At 40.7% G+C, this 27,431-nt stretch overlaps 1 protein-coding gene across 1 annotated transcript; it reads right to left on the reverse strand.

The window, feature by feature from the left end:
- Nucleotides 1-18,862: 18,862 nt before the first annotated feature.
- Nucleotides 18,863-21,994, reverse strand: LOC119189186. Its single transcript, XM_037438227.1, has one exon. The coding sequence runs from the start codon at nucleotides 21,992-21,994 to the stop codon at nucleotides 18,863-18,865; it is 3,132 nt and encodes a 1,043-aa protein (XP_037294124.1).
- Between the last annotated feature and the right edge of the window lie 5,437 nt (nucleotides 21,995-27,431).

The raw sequence follows: 27,431 nt of genomic DNA on the forward strand, positions 1-27,431 counted from the left end.
ATAGCAAAAAAATGCGTTTTCATTATAGTCAAGCTTTATCTCTAAGTTAGTAAATAAATTCCATCACATCACGAAAACCTTCTTTAGTAGTATCTACAATTAAAATAAGAATACAAGTTTCAGCATATAGGTATAATGTATTCCACCGTAATCAAATACCTATAATTTTTTAAGCCACTGCATCTATGTATATTAAACCCTATCTCAAATGGAATAAGATATAAGATTAAAAGTTGCATACATAATTACCCGTTTGACCAAGACACTTTTTTTTTACCAAATGTTGACGTTTAATACCAAAAATACATATTGGCTATGTAAATCATAAGTATTCTGACGCAATCGACTAACGAAGCGTATATTGTGTGATTGTGTAACAAATAGTTCGTCCAGGGGAAATTAAAAGTGCCCTGGGGATAAATGATCACAAACCCGCGGTTCGTGCTGCATAGCGGAGCTACGAGATCGTTCCCGTTTGAATCAAATATTGATCGGATACCAATTACGATATTCTATTAATTTATTTACTGATATAAATGCGATGTTTGCAGAGCATACTAAATAGATTCCGCGAATCGTTTGTATGGAATATCAAGCGTGTCGCTTTTGCCAGTTCTAACGTCGCAAGAATATTATAGTCATAGAAATCCTCTACTATCTCGCTCAGATATTTTTATTGTTCTTTTTTTATAAAATATTTTAAAATTAGAATGTTTGAATTTAAAACTTATCAAATTCTTCACACGGCTAGTTGCTTTATAAAACGGGCCGAACAAACAGAGGTCAGCAAACAACTTATTAGGTAATTATTTACACAAGCTTGAACGTTAATTTCACGTGTTTATTGTAACCATTCTGTTGATGTTTAATGTTAATTATACGTGTGTTTTATTAAAAACAAAATATTGAGACATAGGTATTTATAAATGTACGATTAAAGGGTTAGGGATTTTTTAAATTTGGAACATTAGCAACCCAGCGCAGTAGTAATGCGTTTAAGAAATGGACATCAAAAGAGATATTTTTAAAATTTAGAATACCTAGTCATGGACACATTATTTGAAATTAGATATTTTTGAAGTAGTGAAGTTCTTAAAACTGGCCAGGTATAAATAGAGAAGAGGAATATAATAAACAAAACATAAACCATTCGTTCTACATTCCGATTATTAAGAGATTAAATGTTTTTGAACACTTCAATTATTGCAAAAACAATATAGAATTATAAAAAAAATCCTATTATGTTGAAATATCTGTACAATAAACATAAAAACCTACGCATCGCCCTCACTATCGCATGGACACAACAATAACTATTGTTCAAAATATAGACAGTAGATAGTGGTACATTAAAAGCCCACTTTAGACTCCTCTTAAGACAATAGTGGCAGACCAATGGACGCTGTCCACAACACAAAGCGTCCTCGATGAATGGCAAACATAATTAAATTGTAAATATTACCTTGTAGGTATAGTCCTTTTCCATATAAACAATGGCGGCAAGCTAGCACGATACGTATATTGTTTTCAATCTTAGTTGTTTTGTTAGAGTATCTTTGTTTTCGAGTTTATTCTTGAAGTTTGTGTTGCGTTTGCTTGCGGCTGCACTTGTATAGGCTTTCTGGGATATGATGAAGGAATGGTCTAGTATAAAAAGCCCTCTGATAAAGAAAATCATGCAAAAATTCGTTCAATCTCTTTAAATAGGCATAGAATAATGATATTAGGACGCGTGTTTAAATTTCGGTAATATCAAGATAATCAAGATATTGTAAGCTTATTAAAAATTGTTGATTTTTTGATCTATCAAAAGACAACTCCGAAATTTATGTAAAAATAGCTAGCATTATATCAAATTACTCGTCGGCAAAGTATTTTTTTTTTATCGTATGGCTTTTTGAATAATCTTAATTGCTTGGTTTTTCTTATTTAACCAGCCAGCATATTATATTCCAAAATCAAATTAGAAAGAATAAGTGAAGCGTGAAAATACTCCGACAATAATCCTCGAGCAACGGGATAATCCTCCTTAAGGCATTCAGCAATTTACCACAAATTCATTTAGTTTTAAATCGAATTCTGGCATTCCATTTTTAAATTGACCTCTAGATACTAGGCCCCTAGGCAAGATATTCCCAGCCTAATTGTCGTAAAACATATTGACACAAGCAACCTTCGTCACCGGCGGTCGCCCATAGGGAAAGTTTTCCAATTACGTACTCAGTCAAGTGACCGCCCCCCGCCCCCGTGCCAGTTTACCTCAATCCCTCCCCCCGGGTACAACCACACAAAGAAGTTTTAATTGCTAGCCTTCGCGTTAGCAATCAACTTGGACGTGCACTATTTGGATTGGCGTATTCATAATGTGGCTTCAAAGGGGAATAGTGAATATGAGCCTTGATAGAGTACTAGAGTTTCTTTGTATGAAAATATGGTTAAATGGAATTTTATTAGCAAATTCCAACGGAACGCTAGCCGGTTAAAACCATTGAAATATCTGAATTTTCTCAGAATAGAGACAAATTCTCATTGGTTAGGTTTTTGCATAGTAATTTCTAGTACCTATATACATTATTTAAGCTCATGACCTTATCCTCAAAAAGGCGTAACTATTGAACCCACTTTACCACCAATAGGCATCCGTCAAAGGTAAAGCCGTTGAATACAAATATCTCGGACAATTAACATTACATCGAACAATAAATAGTCATGGTACCTGAGAATTGAATTAAAAACTACACGTTTAACATCCTGTGAGTTCAAGCCGTTATTTATTTATTAGCATTGTTACAATGTACATACTTAATTCGCACCCTTAGAACTAAGGCGACCTAACACAATAAAGACGATTTGTTGGCAACAAATAAAAAAGATTTAAAAACAATATAAAAGGCAGTGAATTGGGCGGTTATGGCGAAAGTAAGAATCTGTTTCTATTCTATAATATTGTCTTTTTATCATCATAGGGTTACAGAGCATGCTTTAGAAGGTCTTTTTTAACAAAATCTCAAAATATATAAATTTTGAGTTAGGTCACTTTAATTCTAAGAGTGCGATATATTAACAGATGCGTGTGCTCAGAATGTGGTAAAAAATACGATACGACGATTGCCTAAGAGACTAATACGTGACTTTCGCATTGGTCTGTCGATCAATCAAACAACAAAATCAGACGGCTTCGACTTACAAGTCGCTTTTTTTTAGTCATTTTAAGGTGTTGGTTATTACACGGTTTAATATAATATAGCAACTAATATATACATAAGTACGGCGTATATAACTCTTCAGTACTTATCACATATTTTTAAAACCTCAATACCAGTGGCGAAGTCCATACAACCCGATTCCTACCGGCTTCCCTTTTAAGTTTATTTACAATTGTCTTATTTTTTTTTGTGAAATTGGCCGCGATATGTCAACGAACATAATTTTTTTTTGCTTTAGGTTATCTTTTTAAAAAATCACCCTTCGTCACTGCTCAATACAGTAAAATTATACCTACTTAAAAGCCATTTATTTACGCGAAACGTTCTGCCAACAATTCTCCCTTTATCATCAGTTGAAGTAAATCTAATAAAGTACTAAGAGTATTTACGGGTATATGTGCCGAGGGACGTAATCAGAAGGGTCTAAAACTAATTTTACAAAAACAAACATGGATAGTGCTGGGGTTGCTTCCCCAATAGCGAGGAAAACTTTTGTATTTAATTGTCTTTCTATGTACGCCTCAGCTCCACTGTCTGGTGAGATAATTGGACGCTGTTTTCATACAATTCATTGAAATAATTTTGGATTAGTACTTAGGTGGAATTTAGATTCAAATATTTCTTTTACTGGGATTATTTTTTGCTTAAAATGTGTCGAAAAAACACGATAAGACTTGCCGTTTTATCGGAATTGGTTGAGAGATTAACATGCGACTGACGTGTAGGTCCCCCGATTACACTCAAAATTAAACGAAATCGATTTACAAGTCGCCTTTTTTGGACATTCTAAGGGGTTAAGTTTTATAAAGACGTAATAGCTTTGAATGTCGAAACGTCCACACAACCCGATACCTACCGGCTTCCCTTTTTAGGTTTATTTACGTTTGCCTTGTATTTATCTGTTGAATTGCCAACGATATTAAGGTATTTTTTTTGCCTAGGGCTTCCTTTTAAAAAATTTCAACCTCCGCCACTGATAGCTTGGACGATTATACCCTATGTTAATAATATATCTGATTATAAGAATCTTTACTAGATAATAGTATTTTTTTAATGTAGTGAGAACGTATATGAGCTATGACCTCAAGATTTAAAATTATAGCTCGAGCAATACTTCGTAAAGGTTTTTCAAGAATGATTTGCCAGAGATCAGTCAGAAAGGAGCCTAGTCAAAAAATTAATTTAGCTGGAAATCGGTTTTTATGTTGCGTCGACCCAAGAATACTTTGTTATAATGGCAGTAGATGATAAAAATAACTCCATATTTATGTTGCATCGACCCCAGTAGAGTACCATAAGGACAGGTTAAAGGAAAGATAGCATCTAACTCAAGTTTGAGAGTTAAATTGTTTGATTTTCCCAAAACACTATCCAATTTAAACCCATAAATTAAGTTTGTTATATTCAGAAATATTACGCCTTTGTTACTTGAATACTAGGATGCGGTTTATTGTTTCGTTTGCTTGTTAGTAATATTATAATTTAGTATTTTCAGTTGTCTATGCTTTGCTAACGGAAGAGTTGTATATTGTTCATAACAATGCTACGGTGGTAAATCATTATACTTGAGTATTAAATTTTGTTATTTATTTTTTACATTTACTTATATTTTTGCCGCCAAGTAGCAATATAGTAGTCACAGTTGTGTTTCGGTTTGAGGAACATTTTAGCCCAGTGTAACTACTGGACATAATCTTAACATCTCATGTCTCAGGATGGCGAGTGCAGTGGAATACCTAATAATAATTTGTAATTCAATGGATAGTGTTTATACTGCTTACGGGCGGTCGTATCGCTTACCACCAGGCGAAAAGCAAGCTCGTCTCATCATTCTAAGCAATAAAAAAAATATTTTCCGTCCCTTGATGTGATACAAAGTCTATCACTATATCGGGCACAAATTCCCGACTCTGAGTTTATACTGAGTAGAAAAAATGAATAGCTTAATACATAAGATGCTATGTACTAGCGAAACAAAGCAACTGCAACCATTTTGCAAACTCAACAACGGGGGGCTAGGGGGTCACAGATGACGGCCAGGGGTCGTCTTAATTTCACTGTATTAGTAGTCTTACCCCTTGGACATTAATCGTGAAGGGTCCAGGGTCACTGAACTCGAATTAAGATGGGAAGCTGGGGTCGAAAGATCGTTACGCCCTTACTTGTATTTTAGTGAATTTAAATATTTAATTTTAAGCCGTTACTTCTAATGTTAATAGCGGAGATGCCGTTGAAATTACTTACAAAATCCAAACAATTATTAAATTGTAGCCCGACCAGGAAAATAAAAAACCCCTCGTCTTGTGATGAAATAAAGAATCAATTACTTTTCCTGACAGCGATAACTTTAAAAGGAAAAATACATAGATAGCGTCTGCAATTTCCAAGGCAAGTTTTTACAACATTTGGTGGGCTGATTCTAATATCTCACTGTGATGAGAGTAGTTCCATTTAGCGCTTTCTAATTCAAAATTATGAGCAGTCATTCAACTAAAGCCTCAAGAATTTTTCTCGCTTGCAAGTGTGATTTTTTAAAGGACATAAAAAAGTTGCCTTTTCTTAACGTAATGGTGACGCTATTCTTGCTCGCGTTAACTAGCAAGACTCGCCTCAAGAAACTCGCTCCAATAATTAAGGCTATACCTACACCAAGCGAGCGACTTGATCTTTCCATTACTTAATTATAGTCTATACTACAGCTTAATAATTCATGTATTTTTTCGTTGGAACGCGGCAGTTTTGAACTGCTGCTTCTTTGTAAAAAAAAAAACAATAAATCCACATTATTTCACAGTATATGCACTCTTCTAACCTTAACACATGTCATAATCCAATTACAAAGCAATACATCTACAATATCTCTCAGCATATGCATCCAACTCTAACACGTGTAGTCAAATAAAAATTAGTCCAATATAAATTACTTCAAAAACTGCTATTTCACAACCTCATGTCTTATTAAAACAAGGGCCTAATGAATACACGATTAAAACTAAAGTGTCACGAGACAAAGCAAACAAGGACAGATGTTCATACATAATGTAAGCAAGATAAATAATGCCAAGCTATCGCCGAGCTATCCAACTTTATAAATTACTTTCTCAGATACAGCTCGGTTGGTCCATAATGGTTTCAATGTTATACAACTAAATTTGTATTCCTTCGTATCTAGAATAAAAGTAGCGTAAACTAAGATAATTTTACTCCGTTAGAGTGCCATTACAGAATCGGTGCAATGTAATATTTATTTTATTAGAATATATTAAAAATATATGTGAAATTAGGACCGATGTTTTTGATATATGCGCAGCGTATTGTGGAAAATTATGTATCGATTTGGATAAATAAACATTACTATTTCAAGGTGTACATTTTTCGAGCCATTGTCATGCGATAAAACATTTGTTTATTTATTTATTTATTACAACATAGTTTATAGTAGAAAGAGTGCCCACTTCGGCCAATTTAAACTTGGGGCTCATTAACCAAGTCAAAAGTAAATTAGGTAGAGGTTTTGTAATGTATATACAAGCCTCTGTGGTGTGACTAATTTCCTAGTCCTAGATGTTGAAAACCCATAAAGGGTGCCAGGCCAGTGTTGCTTATTTTTAATGGTATTTAACCTGATAAAATTTTCTTCAAAACTAATATGTATAATTGAAAGCACTGATAAATGAATTCTTAGTCAAACCATTATCTCTAGTATTTTGTTCAAACCCTGTAACAATCTACATATAATTTATATTACTCTTAATAATCTAAGGTCCCACTGTGGATCGCAGCACGCGTGGGCGGGCCCACAAAGGCTGCGCCCGCAACTATCGCGGCAAACTTCTGTGCCCCCTCCTCCCGCGCTCCACCGCACTCGTCCACACCCGCCCCTCGCGGCCTCTGTCGTCGGGGTAGCTGTCTGACGCTCCTTGAAGAGCCATGTTATAATTGATAATACGAATTTTTGAGTTCTTAGTAGATTTTTCGGTATCACTGTTACCGAAAAATCTACTAAAATAAAAGTTATTTATTTTAGAATACATGGGTATTGCAGAAAGAATGCTATATTTATTGAGTTACGTACTAATTAAGGAAATATGTTGTAGGTATCTAATGATTATTGTACCTTTGTCGAACACGACAAATATATTTTTTTATTTATTTACTGAATTTTGCTCGCGGCTCTGTCTATGTATAATAGATTTTCCGGTATAAAAGTACCCTAAAACACTCAGGAATATGTAACTTCTTATTAGTGAAAAAAAAACAAATTTTGTTTAGTAGTTCCTGAATTTAGCGCGTTCATACAAGTAACTGTTCAGCTTTATATATAAATGTATATAGATTTACTCCTACAATTTCTTTTCAAAAATAAATTCAAAGTCTATCCATATCAAGTCATACTTTAAATTACCACTTACAACATAATAACACAGGTGTAAAACGTCAAAACACGCCATTTTAGCGTATCGCGAGCCAACTTCGCTTGTTTTCTTACTCCATCGGACTTTTCCAACTCATTTGCATTGAAAAGCAGATAGCGCTGATGGTCTGATAGCAGCTGCAGCGTACCTTTGTGGGTTCCATATAGTCTAGAAAGTTCTAGAGTTGTAGTTCCGCCAGTTGCGCCAGTTGGCAACTTTTGCCAGTAGTTGACGTAATGTTGCGGCAAAAACGGGTACGGTAGGTTTAACAATTACCTAAGCAGCACAGCAAAGTTCCGCTGTTGCCGCTTGCTGTTCTGCTTTCAGTTGCGTTCAGTTTAATTATATAACTAAAACTGTGTGTGACATTAAATGGTTTGTTATCGCTTTGTTTAGATTAGATACGTATAGCGGAGTCATTAGTTTTTCATTGAATGTATGGATAGTGAAAATTGTGGGTAATTTGTTACAAGTAACGGATACGGTCAGGCCAAGTCTGTGTCCAGTAGTGGGACAGTATATAATACAGGGATGATATTTTTACGGTTAGTCAACAAATATACATCTGATTGTAAACTTGTCACAAATTAATGAACATATCTCATGGTGTTTCGTCGGCATTATGTCTTATCCTTCAAATGAGATAAAAAAGTTTTTTTTTGTGTTAGCTTGGCTGTGCCTGGCATTACCGACGTCTATGGACGACGTTGACCAATTACCACCTGAAAAACTAGAGACTTTCCCGCCCTCACACCCACCACTACAACTCCTGTAAGCCAGGATCAGCAGTGGCACGCATTTTATGACACCGAGCAGTGAAGCTGGGCGAGTCTTAAGGACAACTAATATGTCATTACCCCGCAAAGAAATTAATCAAATAGAAAGATAGGGAGGAATTGGAAATATTAATTGTCCACTTCCCTCCATAGCAATGTGGGTGACAAAATCATGATGATGATGATCTAAGGAGGCGTTTTAACCTCAAGGATAGGGACGCTGCTAGCTCGTCTGTCCTCAGAGGGAATAAAACCACTGCGCGCATCCGTAAATACAAGAAACAAATAATATCCTAAATTTACTGCAAAATCTAAAAAGAAAGGCATAGCTTTTATAAACTGAACTATTACAATATGTTTTGTAAATACAGTTTCCTGTGTTTTGTAGCAAAATCAATATTAAAATGTAGTCTGCAGCTGAATGAATCTCGTTCAAAGGTAAAAAGCAATCCGAACTAACGTTCGGTAGTGACATACGCATGCAGCTATATAACATAAAGAAAGATTTTCATTTTATTGTAATATAGTCAATACCAAAGTTTGATTGTGACGCGAACACACCTTTGAAAAATTATTTATGTTATTTTTATTTTTGGACGAGTGTTCGCATGGCATGCCTTCGGGGTATTCCCCACATAGGTACGATTGTTAAAACATTGCAGAAAATAAATTTAATTAATTATAAATATTGAAAAATATAATATAGTAACATAATATGAAGACATCTGACCTAATTTTAAATGTATAAATACGGTTAGTCAATCTTCATAGGTCCTTCAAGAAAAATGACAATATCTAATATTATTTAAATAAATTCATAATTTTCTATAACAAAAAAAATATTGGTAGGTTTCTCATATATGAGTGACCGACTGGGTAGGTACCACTGCAAAATCTATTTCTGCCGCCAAGCAGCAGTGTGTAATCTCTGTTGTGTTCCGATATGAATAATATTGTGCCAGTGTGACTACTGGACATAAAATCTTAATAGCTCATGTCTCAGGATGGCGAGCGCAGTGGAATACCAAACAATATTAAACGTGTTGGATGGTATTTCTACTGTTGGACGGTCATTTCGCTGACCATCAGGCAAACGGCAAGCTCGTCTCGTCATTCAAAGTAATAAAAAAAATCAGAGATATTATTCCGAAAATGTTTTAACGTTAATAGACGTTAGAATGTTCGGAACGGTGCTAGTGTAACGAATGTCTAACGCGATTATATATAGAGCGTGTGCGGGCATTATGTGAGGACCATTAAAACTGTCGGAATACACTGCGTTTTCAATTACAGGAGGCCCGCGAGATATTCGACTCTGGTAGGGTTATGTTGTGCACCGATTTAACGTTTTGCAAGCGTTGTTGGAAATATGGGATGAGTCTGAACCGTTCCTATGACGTGATAGGACGTTACAGGTTTTATTTTTAAATAAAAAATCTTTTTAATCTCTACTTAAATTAATATTGTTAATTTAAGAGGTTGGTTAAGAAGTTATTTGAGATTATTAAACTCAACAGTAGTTTCAATCAACAAGGATTATTTACTTCCTATTTATTCAAGAAATAAAGAGTACTTTTAAGCCCCACAAGAGCTAGAAAAACATAAATAATTTCATATACATGTCAGTAATCCTAGAAGCTTGTAAGTCCCAGCCCTACACACGAGCGTTTTGCGCGCCATTCGCGTGCCTTTCCCGCCATTCCACCATCACACCGCGCTGCGGCGCACGGCACGACGCCATGCGCCACCTTCGCAGCATTCTGTTTTTAAAAGATGCATCGGTTAATCGATTTTAAAACAACATATTATTTAATCGACTTCGTTATCGCTTCGATAGTAACTGAATGTTTTACGAAGAATATTTCAACTAAATACATAAGTCAGACTGTCTACTATACTTAAAAAAAAAACAGCTTTTTTTTATTTTTTACGGATATGGTACACTTATTTGCCGAATTTCACCTAAACTCGTTCAATTATTTCTGCATTTATTCCAAACGGACAACTGAATATCTTTACAAAGTCTTACATTTATATCAATAAAATTTATCTAAACAAAATATATTTTATGAAAGTCATCGCGTATTTTTTTTACATAAATTGAGACTGAAGCCAGATTAGTTCTGAATTATTATTTAATCCATGGTTCACGTTATAGGACATTCAAAGCTTTTATATTCGCACTACTTTTGAAATTTACACGCCTTCATGAAATTAATGTGGATTAACAATATTTGCACCACAAAAAGCCTAAAACATTATTTTATTCAATAAACATGGTAATGTTTGTAAAACTGTTTTTGTCGTTTATGCCTGATAAAATATATCAAACAAATCCGTATTTATTTATTACTATTTTAATAGTTATAGTACCTAATGAGCCTTTGAAATAAATAGTTTTCTGTGTTTGAAACAATGAAATATAGCTGATATTTCGGATATTTTTATAAAGCCTTAAATATAACCAATAATTCAGACAAAATACACCAAAAACTAACTCTGTTTTTGTAAATGTATTTAGTTTGTAACCTAAATAATTATTTTAAACGCTTAAACCGGCAAGGCAAAATGATAGATATAAAGTATTTTCCATTAAGTTTCGAAAACCAAAAACACGTCTTTTCTGCCTGAACAGGTAGGCAGAGACGTAACTAGAGAACTAACGTAATTGGTCCCTTGATGAGATTACAGGCGAGAGACGTTTTTAAGAACTTCTTATTAAAAATAGTTGGAAAAGTAAATAAAAAACAGTGTAATGTTTGACGTAAGTGACTTAAATTAATTTCTTTAGTTAAATGGAGCGACAATTGTTAGTTAAATCGAATCACAAAAAACCTACGTTTCAAACCCTCATTTTTATTCTAGTCGAACGAAACGTTGACTTGTGGTATTCATTAGCTCCCTAATACGTGTTACTTTGTACTAATCTTCTCGCTAAACCCACCGTAAGGCTATTCAAAACCCACCCTATTCATACCCCAATAAAGTTTGAATTCGAACGCGGCAAGATTATAATTTTAAGTCGATTTGACATCCCCGTACTAAGTATTCCACCACATTGTTTCGTATTCGCCATTATAAAAGGTAATTTGTTAATTTCCAAAATGGCCGAATAGTGGTTAAGTTTCCGTCCGCATCGGGGATTTCTCTTTGAATTTTGTTTGGAACACTTTAATTAAATTGAAGCTTGTGTTTCGTGCTTGCAGAGATATCGTGTTTTACAAAGTCAATATTTGGATATTTTGTTGGTATTATCTCATTAGACTCAATTTTCGGAAAGAACATCATAATTCTACATACATACATACATAACATCACGCATTTTATCCCCGAAGGGGTATGCAGAGGTGTAACTAGGGCACCCACTTTTCGCCAAGTATGTTCCGTCCCATGATGTGATAGGGGGCGAGCCTATCGCCATATCGGGCACAAATTCCAGACTCCGGGCTGATACTGAGCAGAAAAACCCAAATATCACTTTGCCCGACCCGGGATTCGAACCCAGGACCTCAGAGCGCTATTGTACCGGACGTGCAATACAACTACGCCACCGAGGCAGTCTCATAATTCTAATGGAAGATAATTCGGGTTGAAATCTTTAAGTTATTTTGTTGGGTTCACCAACCGAACAACCAAAATCTGTGTGAGTTTTTTGATTAGAAAATAACACAAATTACACGGGTTTTGATTTTTTTCCGGATTTTATGCCGACAATAATAACAACTCTTAAGGGAATGTGACACTTTTTTTTAATACTACCTTATAAAATACCCCGTTAACAATATACAGGGTCATTTTTCAGGATGCGATGCATCCCAAGTAAGTTATCGTATCCTAAAAACTACTTTTCTTACATAAGGTAGTTCACTTGGGGGCCATCGGTTATTTGCGGTAATAAATGAAACTATATACCTACTAGTCTTGAAATCAGCACTTACTATAAGTTATTAAAAATCTAGATATAAAGTAAAAAAGGGAAACTTAAATAAATATTGTTATGGACATTGATACTCGCCGACATGGTCCGTTATCGAATTTCCACGATATTCTGGAAGCATCAAGATCTTTCCAGAACGTTCCATCGAACCTTCTTCATTCGGGTAGGAGCAATTACAGGTAGGTACCAGTTGCTGTAACAATAATAATAAAAAGTATTTTTTTTTTATACCGCAATCCATTAGTACATAAAGAGAAATTGTCGGAGCGGCAATATCATACTTTTAGTCATAAATATATTATACTGCCATACAACCATACTCGTACTAAACTAAAAAATAAAATAAAAAATCAGCATAGTAAAATCAGGATTTTTGCGAAAATGTTCATTAAAGCCTTTTGACACAATGTTGGCAGAGGTAAAGATGAATACGTGATTTCATTTCGTAATTTAACGTAAAAAAATTCCCTGTATGTTATGTATTTAAATCCAAAATTACCAATTATATCATGCTACACCGCTTACTAGTAAACAATACGGCCATTAATTTAATTAGAAACTGTATAGAAGGCAAATTATCCTTCGAAGCATAAATCGGACCCTTTCCTCAAAACTCTATGTAAATGGGGCCGAACTAAAAGTAGTGGTCATTGGACGCCCCAACAAGAACTACGCAAATGAAACAGCACACAAACACACATGTATTGTGTGTACATTTAAAGAGTGGATGAGGATTCCTATTTTAAGTATTTAGATTTCGATGTAATTATGACTATGATTGCGAGTTATTATGGGTTAGTGTTTAACCTATAAACACTAACCGATAGGCAGTATAGTAAGCAGATAGTGTTGGATTTATAGCATGAATTAGGTCCTGCGCAGATGCTTTTATTATATCGGATATCGACACAAAATGGCGTCAATGTTGTTAGTATTTAATTTTCACACAATCACTATAAAACTGTAAATAGCTAAGTAATTACTTAATACAATTGATAGTTGAAAGTTCCTGTAAGTATCTAATTTATGTCCGAATCTAGAAACCATAAACAATGTTCCATTAAACAATGCACACATACAAGACATACATAAACGCACACACGCAAACTTTAAAGATAAGAGTAAAACGGGTCGCGAAAGGATACGGCAATAATGAATCCGGGAGTCACAATTAAAGAGGGGAAGTGCGTGCGGATGATCTTGGAGTAATCTAACGAGAGGGGAAAATGGGGAGGGACAAGGGTGGAATTTTGGCAAGGATTCGCGTACATATTAAAGGACAATTCAGTCATACAACTCCGAAAAATATAATATATTTATTCTGTATTCACTTTTTTTGTATATTTGATTAAATCTAAAATACTCATTTTTTATATTATCATGTGATTCTGGGAAACAGTCACCTTTGCAGTTATGAAGGTATTGGCATCGTCAAGGTGGTAGGCACCGAATTTAAGGAATACGCTATTATATTTTTCAACATCTATCCGATACAAATATTTCGTAAGCGCTGATATAGGTCTTCCCGCCTCATTATTACAACCTACAATAAAAACAATTAAATACAAAATATAAATTGCTTTATATAAGTCAGACGACGAACTTTCTTTATACAAGTCACTCATGTGCACACAGCAATGCCTAAATTACTTGAACAAAGAGACATCACGTACTCAAACGGATATACATTATAAACGACTTAATTTTTTTATATTTAAGAGACAATTTTGAACGTTTTTTTTATTTATTAAAAATATTCTCCATTAATTTCTTCCCTATATGTGAACTCGCACGCGGTCCGTAAGGGCCTGTCAGGGGAGGCGCTAGATAAAATGTATTCCAGCCCCCGTTCGCAATTTCTTCAATACTCCGGTTTTCGAGTCGGGCGACGATTTCTGTTTACTTTTGTATTTAGGGTGCTTTGATTAAACAAATTAGTTTTTTGGTATATCTATATATATAAAAATGAATCCCTATTTTCTTTGATCACGCCATCACGCGTGAACGGCTGGACCGATTTCACAAAAAATTTTTGTTGTATTTCTTATTGCCAGGGGAAGGATCTTATGAAAAAAAAAATCAAAAAATTGCGCGGAAAATTAGAAAACTTAACGACAATATTAATTTTACAACTGTGAGTGGTTTGAAATAACTGTCAGCGATCGACAGAATGCGCGCGTGCATACATAGTTGAGACAGGACAATGTCTGTCGGGTCAGCTAGTTGTACAATATAATGTAGTAAGTATTACCTTTTTTATTGCAATGACGAGACGAGCTTGTCGCTCTCCTGGTGGTAAGCGTTTCGACCGCCCATAAACAATAGCAACACCATACAAAACTTTGTATTACTCACTGTGGCACTCCATTACGTTCGTCACTGAGACACTAGATGTTAAGTCCCATAATGCTGAGTAATTCAACTAACCCATCCCTCCGTATACGAAACATTAGTTAATATGTAGGATTTATAACTTCACAACCGCACTTAGGTATAATGCCTTTTTAGAAGTTCTATTTAATTGAGGAAATAGACTAAAATCTTATTAAAATTTTATTATAGTAGCGAAGTACCGTAGTTACCGTATGCGCGCTGTGATACCGCTCGGATGTCCTGGATTCGATTATCGGGTTGGAAAAATCGTTATTTGAGTTTAAAGTATTCAGAAACGGTGCATAAAAATATTTAAAAAAAATAAGCTATTAAATCAATAAATTCGAAAAATTCATCCTGAAGCTGTGACCCCGCTTATTTAAAAAAAAGTAAAATTCAGCAATATATTTAAAAGATTTGTTTCGATCAAATACTTGAACTGGTACACGAAATTCCCATCACTCGTGCGTGATGAAATAAAAAAAATCTATTTCCCGGTACACTGCGTTATATATTATCGAATAGAACACATCATCGATGGATTCTATTGTAGTATGAATTCAGGATTGAGAGCAGAATTTCCATGATTTTTGATTTACCTAGTTCAATGTAAACATAGAACACGAATTGAGAAATCCCTAGTCAATTTATAATTAAAAAAATTATCCGTTTACTTTCTATAAAAAGTAATCAAGTGATTGCGACGCAAGACCGATTTTCCGTCTAAGTATCGCTTGAAACTATACCCAATCACACCATCCTACTAATATTATAAATGCGGAAGTGTGTGAGGATAGATGTATCTATGTAAGTATGTTTGTTCCTCTTTCACGAAAAAACTACTGAACGGATTTGGATGAAACTTTACAGTAATATTGATTAAATATCAGAATAACATATAGGCTACAATTTATAATGATTTTGTGTAATTTGGTCATAATATAACGATACATACTAAATAGGTCAGAAAAAAAATTATCCTAGAAAAGTCCTTGACGCGCTCAAAACTCACTCAAAAGCCAGTAGATTACCTATATATGTTGAGAAACAGTAAATTTTAATCGTAAAAATACTTATTTACAAACCAACTTGCTCGAGCTTCGAAGTGTACAGAAAACAAACATCAACGCCGCGCACGGTTCATTGGAGACGTATGCATGACCAGTGAACCGCATCGATCTGAGATCAAAAGATCTGCATAGGATTTTCCCGCCTGTGGTGTTGGCAGCCGTTAGACACCCAACTTGGGTCTATTACAGTTAGTGATGTGGGTATTTTGAACTATCTCGTACAACCATGCACGATCTACGCAGACGCGAAATAGACTGCGCGGGCGCTTGAGTAAAGTATTTATTATAATTTAATTGTTGGGGACTGTATTAAAACTTCCACGGATTTGTTCACTGGTTTATTTTCGAATCTGCTTATCTCGTACCAATTTTCTTATTCTGCCTCGAACTACAAACTACGCATACAATCGCCCGACTTACATACTAGTTTAGGAGGCACTATAACGCACGGGTGTGCCTCCTACGCACTTTTCGGCCATTGGCCCGCCGTTTTTCCCTCGTTGGCGCGTCCGTCGCTCTGATTGGCCGTAGGGTTCTGGTGGGCGGGGCGTCGTTCCACGATGCGCCGGCGCCGGGTCCCTCGTCGAGCGCGTGCAGTGCGCGCCTCAGTCGCGCGGCGACCGCCGTCCCGCGACGTTGCTCCTCTGGATGCGGCGTTGACGGGTCGCTCGCTGAGCGTGCGGCGCGCGGGCTTCAGTCCCGCTGCGTCTGCCGTCCCGTAACGTCGCTCCTTAGGCAGCGTCGTCGACGGGCCTCAGTGTCACGGCGGCCGCGAAGTCGTCGTGTCGCTAACATCCTCCCCCCGGCGTAGCTCGCGCAGCCTCCTCCTCCGGGTGCAGCACGACGATCTTCGTCACCGGGCGTCGAAATACGCCGCTCTTTGTCTTGACTTCAGCGACTCGTATGGCTCCGTCGGGTCCCTCGAACGTGCGCTGGACGATCCCCAGCGGCCACACGTTCCTCGGCAGCTGTTGGTCGGCGATGGCGACCACGTCGTTCACGCGCAGCGGACGAACTCTTCTTGTTGACTCGCCGCGGGGTACCAGGGTCGGTAGGTACTCCGCTATCCACCGGCGCCAGAAGTTGTCCGCCAACGCCTGCGCCGCTCGCCATGCCCGTCGATCGACGTCTTCACAGGGTCCGATTGTGGGAAGGCCCGATGATGAGCCCAACAAAAGTGATTGGGCGTGAGCGCCTCCGGGTCCCTCGGGTCGACGCTCACGTGGGTCAGTGGTCTTGAGTTGGCTGAATGTTCGGCTTCAGCCAACAACGTCCGTAGGGTTTCTTCGGACGGCGCCTTTTCCTTTAGGGGTGACGGTTAGTGCGGTTTTGACTGATCGCACCAACCGTTCCCACGCACCTCCCTGGTTGGGTGCGCCCGGAGGGATGAAGCGCCACTCCATCCGATGCAGCAGCCCGACGTTGCGTAGCTCGGGTTGCCACTCCTTGTAGGCCGCTCGTAGCTCTTCATCCGCTCCCCCTGAAGTTTGTGGCGTTGTCGGAATACATTATTTTCGGCCATCCTCTTCTTGCTGCCATCCTGCGCAACGCCATGATGGCCGAATCCGTTGACAGGGATGCGGCGAGCTCCAGATGTATGGCGCGTGTCGTTAGACAGGTGAACAGCGCGCCCCAACGCTTCTCTCGCCGGCGTCCGATCTTCACTATCATCGGCCCGAAGTAGTCCACTCCGCAGTTGGAGAAGGGCCGATGATACGGGTCCAAGCGGGCACGGGGTAGATCTCCCGTGGCCGGTGGCTGCGGCTTCGTGCGTCGCACCTTACACAGTGCGCAGTCTCGTTCCACGGTGCGCACGGTGGGCCTCAGGTGTATTATCCAATATTTTTGCCGCAGGTCGTTGGTCACGCGCTCCCTATTTGCGTGACCTGCGGCACAGTGTTCTTGCAGCACGATGAGCTTCGTGACGGGGTGTCGGCCGTCCAAGATGACCGGTCGTTTGGCGTCATCCGGGACTGTGGCTGCTCCGATGCGTCCCCGGACTCGCAGCACGCCATCTTCTAACACCGGGTCCAGCTTGAATAGCCGACTCGTCCTTTGTACCGGCTGGGAAGACTTCAATCGTTGCAGCTCTTCCCCGAAGCTCTCCCTTTGCGCCTGTTGCATTAATAACAGCTCCGCCCGCTTCAGGTGTCCCACTTCCAGGTGTGGTGTCTTGCGTCGCGCGATGTCCGCGAACGCCAAGACTCTCGCCGTGGCTCGCACCAATGTTTCATACTTGGAGAAGCGGGTCGGGTCGGGCAGCCAGCGTTCCTTTCCGGGCTCTCTGTGATGTGCAGGACCTCTGCTTCGTCGTCCTGACTTCCGTCTCTCGTGGGCCATGATTGTTCGGGCTCGAGGAGGAAATCAGGTCCCCGGAACCACCGGCTGTCTTCACTCACGGCGTCGCTCCGAAGTCGAGTGGCTTCATCGGCGACGTTGTGCGTCGTGGGTAGCCATCGCCACTCACTTTTGTCGGTGAGCTCGGCGATCTCCCGCAGACGATGCGCGACGAAGGGTGTGTACCGTCGCTCGTCGTTCCGGATCCAGTGGATGACTGTTGTGGAGTCAGTCCAATATATAGTTCTCTCCGCCACGATGCGATGCTCCTTCTTCACTGCGTCAGCGAGGCGCGCCCCGATTACCGCCGCTTGCAGCTCGAGGCGGGGTATCGTTTGCGTCCGTCGCGGTGCCACCTTCGCCTTGGCGGCCACCAAAGAGAGTGTAACGTTCTCTTGGCCGACCATCCGCCAATACGCCACCGCTGCGTAGGCCTGCTCGCTGGCGTCGCACATAACGTGGAGCTCGATGCGTCGCTCGTGGCTCGTCGGCCCATAATGTCGGGGAATGCGCAACTGGCCGATCGCCGACAGTTGCGACAACCACGTCGCGAACAGCTTGCCGTCTTCCTCTGGCACCCGTTCGTCCCACGACATCTTTAAGCGCCATAAGTTCTGAAGGATGATCTTGGCGCGAATGGTGTACACGCTGAGAAGTCCCAGTGGATCGTAGATCGACATGACTGTACTGAGGGCTTCTCTCTTGGTGGGCGTGCGCACTTGCGTTTTTACTACTTTCGGGACTCGGCTCATTGCTGTGTTGAATCCCAGCTCGTCTCGCTCCGGGTCCCACCGCAGTCCCAATATCTTGCTGTGTTGATGTTCTCCCCCCAGTTGCGTGGGCTGATTCGAGCGCAACTCTGGGGCACGTCGCGAAGCACACTCTCGTCGTTCGAGTTCCAACCGCGCAGAGTGAATCCCGCCGCCGCGTGCACCGTCTTCATTTCCTCTATGGCTTCGTGCGCTTCTCCGGGTGTATCGTAGCTGGCCACCAAGTCGTCCATATAGTGATATTTGGTGATGGCCTCCGCTGCTCTGGGATACAGCTGCGCATGCACGTTGGCGTTGTGATTCCTTACGAAGTGCGCCATGAATGGTGAACTCGCTGCACCGAAGATCATGCTGGTCATCTTAAATCGCTGCGGCGGGTTGGTTCGGTCGTTACCGCGCCACAGAAATTGCTGCGCTGACTGATCTTCGGCACGGATCTTGATTCGCAGGAACATTTCTTGTATGTCCGCTGTGACTGCTACAGCGCTCTCCCGGAACCGAAACATTATTCCGGGCAGAGACATCAACATGTCAGGGCCTTCCAGTAAGTGGTCGTTCAGACTCACCCCGTGACTTGTCGCCGCTGCGTCGAACACCAACCTCTGCTTGCCAGGCTTGTTCGGGTTCTGCACCGCGAAGTGAGGGAGGTACCAACAGACGGGGCTCGATGATTCTGACCCGTCGCACCTCACTGCGTATCCTTTTTCTATAAGGTTATTCACCTGTGCAGTATATTCGCGGGCAAATTCAGGCGAGGCGTCCATCTTGTGCTCGATTTGTCGCAGGCGTCGAAGTGCCGCGTTGTAGCTCGGCGGCATGGCGGTGTTGTCTTGTCGCCACGGCAAGCCGACTTCGTACCCGCAGTCTATCTTCCTTATAGACGTCTTCAATGTGGCGATGGCTCGTCGATCTGCGTCACTCACTCTTGGTTCTGGTGTGACGCCGAGCGCTTCTATTTTGAAGTGATCTTCCACGAGGTTATGCAGTCCGTCGTGCTCCCGCTCGTATATATGAAGCACGTTTTCTTTCTTTGTTATGACGCTACGTGGTAACGTACCGTGTACCACCCAGCCGAGTAGCGTTCTTGATGCAGCCGGTTCGTTGCGGCCGCCAACTCGCAGTTCTCGCGACACAATGTGCTCCCAATGATCCGCGCCCAATAAGATGCCTGGGCGCGCTCGTTCATAGCACAATTCTTCCGGCAGGTCCCTTAAATGCTTCAACTTCATAAGCACTGCCGGAATGGTCTGTTGGTGCAGTTTCAGGTGCTTTATTGTTCTTGCTCGTATTGAGTGTGGCTCGTCTTCTGTCACACCTCTAATTCGCACCGTCACCAACTTGCTGGCTTTTTCCTTTTGAGCCATGTTAACGCCGCTTAGGTGCAGTGCTTGTGTAGGGCCGTCTGCACCTATCTTCTCGGCGAGATCTTCATCCATCAATGTCACCGTGGCACCTTCGTCGAGGAGAGCGTGCGTTCTCACCTCCCCCCGTGGACCGGCGACTACGACCGGGCACATCTTCAGAAGCACGGTGCGTGCGCCGACGTTCGTTTTCGGCGTCACTGACAATACTTGTTCCTTGTCACGTACCTCTGTGTTTTCCGGTTTCTTTTCCGCTTGATGCAGCGATGAGTGATGCGGACGACGACACTGTTCCACACCGCACAGCTTGGCTTTGCATGTTATGCGCCGATGAGTACTGTTCGCACACTTAAAACACAGCTTCTTTTCTTTGATCAGGTTCCATCGCTGTTCGACGCTAAGTGCTTTGTACTTAGGGCACTGCGTTAACACATGCGCCTCGCTGCATGCCGGACACTCTTGTTTTTCTTCTTGTTCAAGTGTGTATACGTTGCTCGCCTTTCTCTTGATCGCGATGGCCGGTCTGAGTTCTCTTTTCGCCGCGCTGCTCGTTCCCGCAGACGGAGCGTACGTATATTTCAACGCTCTGTCCGCTTCTCGCATAAGGAAGCGAGACAATATGACGATCTCTGGGTCAGCCGTTCCTTCATTTTCATAGGCGTAATCACACCATCGTGATCGTATGTGCGGGCTCAACTTTTCTAACACTTCACGAGTCAAAAGTGGATTATAGAGGTACTCACGGCGATCCATACTCCGCAACACACATATAACATTTTGAATCTTGATCGCGAAGTTGTTGAGTTCCGTCGCCGTTGAGCCGGGCTTGGACGTCTTTCTTAACTCGTCCAAGGCACGATCAATAATCACTTCTGGCCGTCCGAAGCACTGTTCCAATGTCTTCATAATAGTGCTCGGGTCTGTGGCCGTATGCAAAAGTGCGGCCACGACATCACGCGCCTCTCCTTTCAGCGCGCTTCTTAGTCGCTGAATGTTCTCAGCGGCAGACACGTTGTACAATTTCGTAGTGTCTTGCATGGCGGCTTTAAAAGGAAGCCACTCGTTCACTGCGCCGGAAAATGTTGGTAAATCTACTTGTCTCACCCGAGGTCTCGCCATTCTTTCGAGTGCGACTGCCAATTTCTCCATGTCGCTCGGGGCTCTCGGAGGCGTCGGTGATCTCGCTCGTGGTAGGTCGAAGCGCAGCGTTCTCGGCTCCTCCCTTGACTCACCGGTCTCTCCTCGAGAGCTAAGTGGATTCTTCCTTAGCCATTCATTGACATCTACTTCGGGTTGTTCGCCTTGCACGCTTTCTGCGTCGTCTTGAATGGCGGACACGTCCAAAGCGAGTTTCTTCTTTACAAGCTCGGCCTCCAATTCGAGCTCTTTTCTCTTGATAGCTGCCATCTTTTCTGCAGCCTCTAGTTCGGCCAAACGCAACCTTGTTGTTACGCTGGCGGTAGATCGAACGGACTGTGCGGGCGATCTTACACGTGGCTGATCCTTTGCCGTCACCTTTGTCACCGTTTCCGACATAATGCGCGCCGTAGACGTCGAAGGCGTACACATTATTCCCACTGACGTGGCTTGCTCGGTCTGAGGTGAGGCAGGCGGCTCTTGTGATATGCGCCTTAGTCTCTCTAGACTTATTTGTCTTTCCTCCCGACGGCGGTCAGACTCTTGCCGTTCACGGGATCGCCTCTGTTCCTCTACGTCGGCTGCGTCGCCCTGGCTTCTCGTCACCACCATCGCGTTCGGTAGACAGCGGTGTTGGACGTAACCGTATCGCAGAGCGTGCGATAAAGACAAACTAGGCTCACACTACACTTCACAGAGCTCACTCACTCCAGTCACGTTATGCACAATCACTGCACTTTCGCTCAGTGCCCCGGGCACGAGATTCGCGCTGCGCACAATATCGCTGTGCACAAAGATTCGCGACGGTAACACGCGTACGCTAGGCACGTTCGGTTTGCCTTCCTACTATTCGCGAACGCGAGTCAACCACAAACAAATCCGGCACTCGAAGGACCAGGAAATGTTGGGGACTGTATTAAAACTTCCACGGATTTGTTCACTGGTTTATTTTCGAATCTGCTTATCTCGTACCAATTTTCTTATTCTGCCTCGAACTACAAACTACGCATACAATCGCCCGACTTACATACTAGTTTAGGAGGCACTATAACGCACGGGTGTGCCTCCTACGCACTTTTCGGCCATTGGCCCGCCGTTTTTCCCTCGTTGGCGCGTCCGTCGCTCTGATTGGCCGTAGGGTTCTGGTGGGCGGGGCGTCGTTCCACGATGCGCCGGCGCCGGGTCCCTCGTCGAGCGCGTGCAGTGCGCGCCTCAGTCGCGCGGCGACCGCCGTCCCGCGACGTTGCTCCTCTGGATGCGGCGTTGACGGGTCGCTCGCTGAGCGTGCGGCGCGCGGGCTTCAGTCCCGCTGCGTCCGCCGTCCCGTAACGTCGCTCCTTAGGCAGCGTCGTCGACGGGCCTCAGTGTCACGGCGGCCGCGAAGTCGTCGTGTCGCTAACATTAATGTTACTGTGATGCTACAAGAATATCTGCAAATATTATTTAGAATATCATTTATGGCACGTAATTTTTATCTAATGAACAATCTCATTTTAAATAAAGAATCGTAAGATTTATAAATTCTTTGACCTGGTTCTTTTTTATTCCCTGAAGATAAATGCTTGGTTTAAAAACTAGTCAAGTATTTACCGACACTGACTAGTGGCCATTACTATGAGCGTACGAAAGGCATCACGAACGTATAAATGCATTACTCGATCTTATTTTTCTGTAAATGTTTGAAAGTTTGTTAGTTTCTAACACATCGCTAAATTGATTTGTATGAAACTTGGCAAAGAGCCGAAGACATGGATTAATATAGCAATTTTTTTCCAAATGATTTCACAAATATGTTTTATTTCATAAATTACTAGCGACCCGCCCCGGCTTCGCACGGGTGCAATGCTGATACTAAATACACTACAGAAAAACTGTGAACGTTGTATATAAAAACATAGCGGCCCGCTCTGGCTTCGCACGGGTATAACATAACAAAATAACAGTATTTCTACACTATTTAATGGATGTTATTATTATACATATAAACCTTCCTCTTGAATCACTCTATCTATTAAAAAAACCGCATCAAAATCCGTTGCGTAGTTTTAAAGATTTAAGCATACAAAGGACATAGGGACAGAGAAAGCGACTTTGTTTTATACTATGTAGTGACAACTAAAGTTATAGTTGGTGATATTGGGAGGTTCCGCTAATTAATACGTACCCCCCCCCCACCCCCCCACCCCCATATATTAGCAATTTAATTCATATTCTGATAAAACCACGCATCTATAGACCATATAATGGTATATGGTATATAAAAAAGCGATTCTTAATCGAAATCACTCCGGTATTTTTTCACCCGCAAACTAAACTCGTAGTAGGGTGGTGTCTCCGTCTGTGTGTGCATACTAATTGATTCCATATCGCGCTGTCCTTTTGCATCATTTCCTCTCCACTGAGATCCAATCAGTTGTCAGACGTGCCGTGAGTAAAAAGTTTGTGTGTATCCATGTCTATCAAATGAGATATGATGTAGGCCTCATAGACGTGTGGCTTTGTAGGCGTGTGGCCTCGTAGGAATGTATGGCCTCATAGACGTGTGGGGTCTCATAGGAGTGTGTGGCCTCATAGAAGTGAGTGGCCTCATAGACGTGTGACGCCTCATAGATGTGTGGCCTCGTAGGGTTAGTACCACTGTACTACCTATTTCTTTGACAGTCTGTCTAGGTAAGAAAACACCACAAGTTGATTTGTACTATTGTTTTTAAGGACTCATATACGAATATTTTACTGGTGGTAGGATATATTTTATATCTGTCCGGATAGCTATCACCGTATAAGGTGATAAAACCCGCCATAGTAGTCCACGTAAGTGTCGCGTTCCGAGATCAGCCTGTGTATATCCGTTTCCGATAGTATCGACTGTTGAGGGGTAATCATCTCTCGTCAGTCGACATTCTATTGGACCCCACTCCACTTACCATCAGGTGCAGTGGGGTCACAGTGTCGTACCCAAAAAAAAAAAAATATTAATACTTATTTCTGCCACTAAAGGGATCTGCTGTGTTTATAAATATGAAACTTCATTTACGTTGTACTGTTCTTTAAGAACAACGAGCACTTTTTAATGCCATGCACATTTAGACGAGGAAAAAATTATGATAATTATTGCTTCTGATTATGTGCAGTCATCTCGAATAACCAATACTTTACACCATAAATGCAGCTAGCATATTTTGTTGTATTATTGTATAAATTAACATAAAAATGCGTTTGAAAAGCGAATATTCTAGAGTAAGATTTGCGTAATTTAGAAAATGTTTGGTCCTTCGAGCCGGATTATGGCCGTATCGCTTTCAATTCGTCGTGAAACATTTTTAATATTGCGCCATCCAGGCCCTAAAATGTCTAAATGACAGAAGGGCGACTGTCATTACGTACAAAACAAGCGAGATAAATAGTCAAAGTCAAAAACTTACTCTGACACCAGTTCAGAAAGCAGTACATCTTAAAATCATAGATAATTAAAAACCGCTCTCAATGAATATAATTCTTAAAACTATAAACTCGTCGAAAAATATTTTAACGAAACTATTAGTCAACGCATAACACAATTCTTTAATCAATTAGTGTTTTAAAATTCAATACAATTTATATTACATCCTTTTAAAAGTAAACTTTCGTTATATGCATTCTTTTAAAAGAAAAACTCAGTTATTTAAGGGTTGGGTAATTAAAAGTCCATTACAAAGACCACGTGCCGTAAATAATGTAGTTTGCGAATGAACCGCCAGAAGGAAATAAATATTATATTGCACTGTTGACTGTCCTTTGTAATTAGGAAGAGAAACTACGCTCTCTTTTATTTTTAGACTAGATTTTTCTCGCGATTTCGCCTTCATTGCTACTCATACACAAGATAAAAATAGTCAACAGCACTCAAGGGTAATGGAAGCTTTCTATTAGTAAAAGAATTTTCAAAATCGGTTTAATAGTTCTTGAGTTTATACATTACAAACATACAAATCTTTTTTTACGTTTACGAAATTTAAAACATCGAAATAAATGTATTCATTGATAGATATATTTCTTCTCTATATCATATTCTTTAAATAAAACTATACCGCTTCTGTTAAACATTTAATATATTTAAACTACATAATCAAACGCAGAAAGTCATATTCAAACGTCCGACACTAGCAAAAGCGGTGCGGATCAATACGCGAAGCAAAACTTAAATTTCGTCCTCCCCCCTTAAGAAGGTTGGCGTGGATAGCTCCAAATTCGTATGTTAATATACCCCCCCTCCCCGTTGCCCGGCGGCCCCCGCCGCTATCCCCTTCCACCCCGACTTGAGCGCGCCCCGGCCCCCGGGAACGGACCGAACTATTATAAAGGGTAGCACGAAAGTTAGATTAATGATGTTAGAAGCTGACCAGTGTACCCCCGGTAGGTATTTTGGATCGTGATTAGATGTTTGTAAGCGTTTTATTGCTTGGAGACTAAGAGTAGGTACACATACATTCTCACGCTTTTTATCCCCGAAGGAGTAGGTTTTATTGCTTAGATGAGTATTATCCCCGGGTTTGCAAAGGCGCAACTAATACACCCACTTTCCACCAAGTATTCGGTCGCATGGTGTGGTAGGGTGCGAGCCTATTGCCATATTAGGCACATAGTGCAGATTCCGGGCCAATACTGAGTAGAATACTCCAATATCTCTTTTCCCAAGCTGGGGATCGAATCCGAAAAATTGTTTTTAATATGGAATAGTATTGGTTATTTTGAATTTGTCCTCTTAAATCATTTGAACCCTTTCGAGGACGAATATATCCGTACTATAACTTCAATAAAAAAAAACTCACATTACTTGCCTTTTTCCCTGACACAAACAGAGATCATAAGTCATATTAAACGCGAATGCTTAAACCATACAGACCGTTTCTATATTAATCAATGAGGTACATAATTTGTGCCGTTCGCCTGATGGTAAGCGATTCGACCGCCCATAGGTAAACAGTAGAAACATTATCCAATACCTTGAATTACAAAGTATTGTTTTTATTCCACTGCGCTCGCAATTCACTTTCAATTCACTCATAGAAATAATTTAACCTTTATATTACCATTAGGTAATAAGGTACTGCTATGATCTCTGATTGGTGTGCAAATTCTTAGCGGCAATCTAAACATAAATCAGTATCCAATACATCCGCCTCGGGTACACCTCCTATCGAGGTCCGCGGTAAAGTGTGGACGATCTAACTTCTCCTTACACACACACACACACACAATGTACGAGTGACGCCTCACGCCGCGGGCTGTAACGTCCCGTTCACATGGGATTAGATTCGTTAACTTATATACTGTATTCCTTTATCGACACTGTGTTACACTCACACTGTGTCCTTACGGCGAATAATTACAGTTTTCGACACAGTGTCGCTCTGTGCTACAAGCGAACGCGAATATATAGTCTTGTGTTTAGGATTTTAGTTCAGCAATATACTCCTTAGAGTAATATTTTGTTTGTATTATAACGAATGGAAATGTAATTAAGTTTGTATTGTTTTTGGGTTTATTTGTATAATTTTGAATGGATTAAACAATATTTGCTAGTAAATGGGTGGTATAATTTAACTTTTCGATAAAATATGTGGGTTATAATAACTAGGGTTCAAACATTAACAAAATATTCGATCAGTTACGCTGTGTGAGCTATTCATTACGTTAATCACAACATACAGCTTGAAGTTGAAATAAGTAATTAGTAAAGTGCCTCGGCGTAGTTGTAATGGTACACGGTACGACTATGACTAACGCGCTGGGATCTTGGGTTCGAATCCCGGGTCGGGCCAAATAAAAATATTACTTGGCGGTGGGATACCCCCGTGTCTTGGAAAGCACGTAAAGCCGTTTGTCCTGCGCCTGATTCCTCTCCGGTCATGTCGGATTGCCGGATTATGTAACTGACGGAACAAAGAGTGCGCCTGCGTATTGAGCACACACTTAAGCACTATATCTCCCGCGTACCTGGCTGATCTCCGTTGACTGCCGTAGCCGAAATTCTAGGCTAGGAAAAAACTACTATCTTTTAGCTCTATCA

The sequence above is a fragment of the Manduca sexta genome, chromosome 13 (assembly GCF_014839805.1).
Source record: "Manduca sexta isolate Smith_Timp_Sample1 chromosome 13, JHU_Msex_v1.0, whole genome shotgun sequence".
Classification (NCBI taxonomy): domain Eukaryota; kingdom Metazoa; phylum Arthropoda; class Insecta; order Lepidoptera; family Sphingidae; genus Manduca; species Manduca sexta.